Here is a 6,000-nt window from a genome sequence, read left to right as displayed (position 1 = left end):
GCATCCACTCTATTTACCCTGGCAATGTCCAAATTATTCTCACATATTTTAGAATGTAATAATAATTTGAATATCAATTCTTTGGCAAGTCCTAAAAAAAAGCATTATTCTTAAAGTGGTAATGGCCTACTTTGATGTATTTATTTTGACACTTTTTGCATACTTTATGCAAAGTTTATTAGGCCCTATATGTACAATTCTATAAATTATACAATTGTATGAGACTGCGTTCCTTAAAAATTACAATAAAGTGATTGAAAAAGTATCTGACAATTCATGTTGCTGTCCTCTCAACTGTACCATATCTTTCACGTCGGAGATCGATACAGGTGCCAACTCATGACATGGACTTCAAACAATCTCAATGGTAATGCATTCCTTTATTAACTGATGGCTCATTGGAGTGTAGTGCCCCACTAAACCACTGGGACTGGGTTTGTATGTGTGTGTGGTACATGATTTACTATACCTGTGAGTAACAAGAACAGTATACCAACTCAAATTCAGAGAAGTGAGAACAATGTGCTGGTCCGCACTTGTAAAAAGGCTATTTTAGGCTTAGGGTTCAGGTTATGGTTAGCGTTAGGTTTAGGGGTAAGGGAAAATATGATTTTGAATGGGAATCAATTGTTGATTCCCAAAAAGTCCTCACAAGTAAAGTATGCCATATATGTGTGTCTGTATGTGTTTGACTTGAACTGAAATAAAGAGCGTAAATTCACGAAGAGCGAAAATCTATATATCTGGGATAGGCATATCTGGCCGACCTGGCTTTTCTACCTTCAATCGATGTTTCCTTGATCGACTACACTTTCTTGTTGCTATGCAGGTCCAGAGACGCAGCCAGTCTCCTGGCGAAGCAGCAACGGCGTATTGTCGTCACGACAAGTTTCACGTAAAACCACCATTCGTTTCTGTTTTTTGTTTGTTTGTTGTCGCTATTACACGAGCTACATATTCGGATTTTGATGTTAGCGGTTTAAAACAAGAAAGGACTGTTATAGAGCTGTGTAAAGAAATAAAAAATAAAGGAACGTTTCTGGCGCTGTTTGATGTGCCTTTACCCCCCATCAACACAGGGTGGTGCAGTTGTGCGTCATTACGCAGGGAAGCCTCCACACCTCTGGCCTCAATTGGTTTCCCCATCATTTCCCAGTCCTCTCTGAAACCCACACTGCAGGTGTTGTCCCGACGAAGTCTGTTAGTATAGAGTTGGTTGAGCCAGCGCTCGCTTTAATTCTTTAATCGCCAGAGTACAAATCTGACTGTAATTTTCATATCTTCCCTCCGTGCAGACTTGACGAATTATCCAGCCCACATTGAATGTATTTGGAATAAACATTTCTTAAGGAATACGCCATTCATATCAATGCTTCAACATGCAGCCCCCACCGAGAAAGGTGAGTTTTCCCCTTTACTTGACTATTTCTCTATGATAGATAGCTGGCTAACTAGTAGCAAACAGTGGGACGTTGACTTGCTAATAACAGTGATTTGTAACATTAGCTACTGAGCTAGCTTGCTAGTATTATAAGCCACATGTGGTGTTGCAAATATTGTAACTATAGTATTTGTATTCGGTTGTCAATTTCAAGCCTGGTTATAGTTACGCCAACCAGCTATGCACTACGAGCTGTCTGGTTAGCTAGCCAGCCAGATAATTAGGTCTGGTTGAGGTCTTGAGGAACCGCTGTCTGCTAGCTTGTTGACCGCAGATAGAAGGGCTCAGTCAGTATCTTTGGCTAACGTCAGCGAAATGTTGAATAGCCCAACAGATATAACTAACGTTAGTCTTCTAGAAAGATATAACTGTTGTTAGCTAGTTGATAATGTTTCGAAACACCATCTGAAGTAACGTAACGCTGATGAACGGAACATAAACATGCCTGACAGCTCCGATGTTATCGCTGTCATCTGGACTGGAGAGAAGTGACGGATTCTTCCCCTCGTAAAACACTGTTAACCAGAAGATAGGATGCGAGTGTGCATTTGGTAGCCACAACAATGTTCCATTGTGTGATTTTAACACACCCTTGCCTTGACTTTTAGTGTATTTGGACAAAACGTAGCTAGCTAACTATTTTATTCTCGCGGTTAAGTCAAAAGACGGAGAAGGAATGTTCCGCTGTTGGTCAGTGAACGGTTAATAACGTTGTTAATCACAGCTGTCTGGTTATTACCGACTGCACACACAACACACACGGTGCATTTATTTTCCGTACTATAGAGACAAGTAGTCAGTCATCAGGTTTCTCACCGGTAATTAACGACATGGCCTCTGCGGGTAGTACAGTATGCAGTATGTCCATGGGACATTGTTTACAGTGCACACGTCTTCCCTTTGTGCGTGTGTTTTGCGACAACTCTCTGGTACAATGTAGAATATACTGTAACAAAGCATAGTGTCCCTTTGTTCTTTCTGTCTGCCATTCACATGTTGTGTGTGAGAGAGGGAGTCTGTGTTTCTCTTTCATGATCTTAGTTATTCCAGAAGAGGTGTCTGAGAACCAATTACCGGCTTGCAGTACCTCAGCACAGCTTTCAGTTAATTATCGGATATTCCCGGGTGCTGTTGCTGCTCCACTGGGTCTGTCAGACACATTGTGGGCAGACTGAACATGTCACGTCCTGTCCTCCCCTTTATGGGTCAGATAGAGAGTACATCTCTTCCTCCCTACCTCTCTCTCTCGCTCTCTCTCTCTCTTCCTCCTCTCTCTCTTCCTCCCCTTCTCTCTCTCTCTTTCTCTTTCTCCCATCTCTCTTTCTTTCTCTCTTCCTCCCATCTCTCTCTTTCTCAGTCCCCATCTCTCTCTCTCTCCCCCTTTGTCCCCCATCTAGCTCTCTCCCTGCCCTCTCTCTCATTTTTTCTGTCTCATATGTGACTGACTGAAAGGAGAGATGGAGTGAAGTCACTTCCCTGATAAGCCCCACCATGGACCACTCCCCCTCAATCTTCAAAGGCAGGCAACATGAAAGCTACAGCACACACTGATTGTGCTCTGTGTTGTTGATTTGTCTAGAACAGTCATGAATCTCCAACTGCATAACCCCAGTGAATAGTCAGTGGAATTCTCCCCCCAAGAGACAATGAGTACTGTTGCATGCACACAATAGTAAGATTGTATTATGGATAGTCAGGCTAATATAATAAGTAATTTAAAACATTGACATGCTTTGCAAGAAGAACATTTTCCCTAATAATCCTGTTTATATGACACATCTGAAATCGGGTGACCTGATGGGATTTAAATAAATCCAGACAATCACAGTGGAGGATTTAGGCATAGGCGGCATCTTGCCTGAGGGAGGCGGCATCTTGCCTGAGGGAGGCGGCATCTTGCCTGAGGGAGGCGGCATCTTGCCTGAGGGAGGCGGCATCTTGCCGGAGGGAACCGGCATCTTGCCTGAGGGAGGCGGCATCTTGCCGGAGGGAGGCGGCATCTTGCCTGAGGGAGGCGGCATCTTGCCTGAGGGAACCGGCATCTTGCCTGAGGGAGGCGGCATCTTGCCTGAGGGAGGCGGCATCTTGCCTGAGGGAGGCGGCATCTTGCCTGAGGGAGGCGGCATCTTGCCTGAGGGAGGCGGCATCTTGCCTGAGGGAACCGGCATCTTGCCTGAGGGAGGCGGCATCTTGCCTGAGGGAGGCGGCATCTTGCCGGAGGGAGGCGGCATCTTGCCGGAGGGAGGCGGCATCTTGCCGGAGGGAGGCGGCATCTTGCCGGAGGAGGCATGGGGCACCCGCACAAAAACAACAACAACAAAAAATATTCCAAATGGTGACATTTGCACGATTGGTTTTCTATCGCTTATTTGCACGTCACATCAATGATATCATGTTACCGTGTGGGACTGTGGGTCAATTAACCTTGTCGGGGTGGTCGACCCGATTCTAGTTTGTGAGCTCGGCAGGTTGGGGGGTAGGTTGACCTCAGGTCTCCCCACAGGAAGCCTGAGGTAGGAGGAGCAGGGAATATATCAAATAGCTCCCCTCTAACTTTGTACAGTTCTAATGCAATTAGTAATGCAGTTTAGTTTGTGTGTTTCTTGTTTGAAGTGCAGTAGTGTAATAATCAGGTTCTCTTATCGGTTATTCCCGACACAATAAGTGTGTTATCTATTTGTATATTTGTGTGATATAGGATTTGTACAACTTAGTTTTATTTGTGTTTTGTTAGCAAAAGGGAAATAGTGTAATAAATCAATTCTTTTTTATTTGTATTTATATACTACAATTTGTTTCTAAACTCAGCAAAAACAGAAACGTCCTCTCACTGTCAACTGCGTTTATTTTCAGCAAACTTAACATGTGTAAATAATTGTATGTAGATAACAAGATTCAACAACTGAGACATACACTGAACAGGTTCCACAGACATGTGACTAATGTAATAATGTGTCCTGAACAAAAGGGGGGGGGGGTCAAAAGTAACAGTCAGTGTGTGGTGTGGCCACCAGCTGCATTAAGTACTGCAGTGCATTTCCTGCAGTTCCTCATGGACTGCACCAGATTTGCCAGTTCTTGCTGTGAGATGTTTCCCCACTCTTCCACCAAGGTACCTGCAAGTTCCCAGATATTTCTGGGGGGAATGGCCCTAGCCCCCACCCTCCGATCCAACAGGTCCCAGGCGTGCTCAATGGGCTTGAGATCCGGGCTCTTCGCTGGCCATGGCAGAACACTGACATTCCTGTCTTGCATGAAATCACGCACAGAACAAGCAGTACGGCTGGTGGCATTGTCATGCTGGAGGGTTATGTCAGGATGAGCCTGCAGGAAGGGAACCACATGAGGGAGGAGGATTTCTTCCCTGAAATGCACAGCGTTGAGATTGCCTGCAATGACAACAAGCTCAGTCTGATGATGCTGTGACACTGCCCCAGACCATGAGGGTCCCTGCACCTCCAAATCGATCCCCCTCCAGAGTATAGGCTTTGTGGTAATGCTCATTCCTTCAACGATAAACACATCCGACCATCGCCTCTGGTGAGACAAAACCGCGACTCACCAGGGAAGTGCACTTTTTGCCAGTCCTGTCTGGTCCAGCGACGTTAGGTTTGTGCCCATAGGCAATGTCGTTGCCGGTGATGTCTGGTGAGGACCTGCCTTACAACAGGCCTACAAGCCCTCAGTCCAACCTCTCTCAGCCTATTGCGGACAGTCTGAGCACTGATGGAGGTATTGTGCGTTCCTGGTGTAACTCGGGCTGTTGTTGTTGCCATCCTGTACCTGTCCCGCAGGTGTGATGTTCAGATGTACTGATCCTGTGCAGGTGTTGTTACACGTGGTCTGCCACTGAGAGGACGATCAGCTGTCCGTCCTGTCTCCCTGTAGCGCTGTCTTAGGCGTCTCACAGTACCAACATTGCAATTTATTGCCCTGGCCACATCTGCAGTCCTCATGCCTCCTTGCAGCATGCCTAAGGCACGTTCACACAGATGAGCAGGGACTGTGACCTTAATTGCCTACCGTCTGTAAGCTGTTTGTGTCTTAACGACCGTTCCACAGGTGCATGTTCATTAAATGTTTATGGTTCATTGAACAAGTATGGGAAACAGTGTTAAACCCTTTACAATGAAGATCTTACGAAGTTATTTAGATTTTATGTATTTGTCTTTGTTACTTCTTTTTGATATTTATGTCTTATTTTTGTATATATATTTATATAGTTTTAAAGTTTATGATTATTAATTTGTTGTTCCCTATATTTCCGATGCATTTTACCACAAAAGGTAGGCAAACGGCGTTTACTGTTGATTACCCTTCTCTACGCCAGTTTACCGTAGATTACCCTCCTCTACACCAGTTTACCGTTGATTACCCTCCTCTACACCAGTTTACCGTAGATTACCCTCCTCTACGCCAGTTTACCGTAGATTACCCTCCTCTACGCCAGTTTACCGTAGATTACCCTCCTCTACGCCAGTTTACCGTAGATTACCCTCCTCTATGCCAGTTTACCCTCCTCTACACCAGTGGGTGTGTCTGTGCAGTTGGTAGTAGGG

At 45.2% G+C, this 6,000-nt stretch overlaps 1 protein-coding gene across 2 annotated transcripts in view; it reads left to right on the top strand.

Moving 5' to 3' along the window:
• Nucleotides 1-1,152: 1,152 nt before the first annotated feature.
• The window catches only part of LOC135553165 (F-BAR and double SH3 domains protein 2-like), an 89,014-nt gene continuing 84,166 nt past the window's right edge, over nt 1,153-6,000 (top strand). For both annotated transcript variants that reach the window (XM_064985328.1, XM_064985327.1), the window contains exon 1: nt 1,153-1,400. In XM_064985328.1, the coding sequence (XP_064841400.1) occupies nt 1,380-1,400 (21 nt within the window). In that variant the 5' untranslated portion in view covers nt 1,153-1,379. The remainder of the gene's footprint in view (nt 1,401-6,000) is intronic.

This window comes from Oncorhynchus masou, chromosome 13, assembly GCF_036934945.1.
Source record: "Oncorhynchus masou masou isolate Uvic2021 chromosome 13, UVic_Omas_1.1, whole genome shotgun sequence".
In the NCBI taxonomy this organism is placed as follows: domain Eukaryota; kingdom Metazoa; phylum Chordata; class Actinopteri; order Salmoniformes; family Salmonidae; genus Oncorhynchus; species Oncorhynchus masou.
This window is presented reverse-complemented; position numbering and strand designations above follow the sequence as displayed.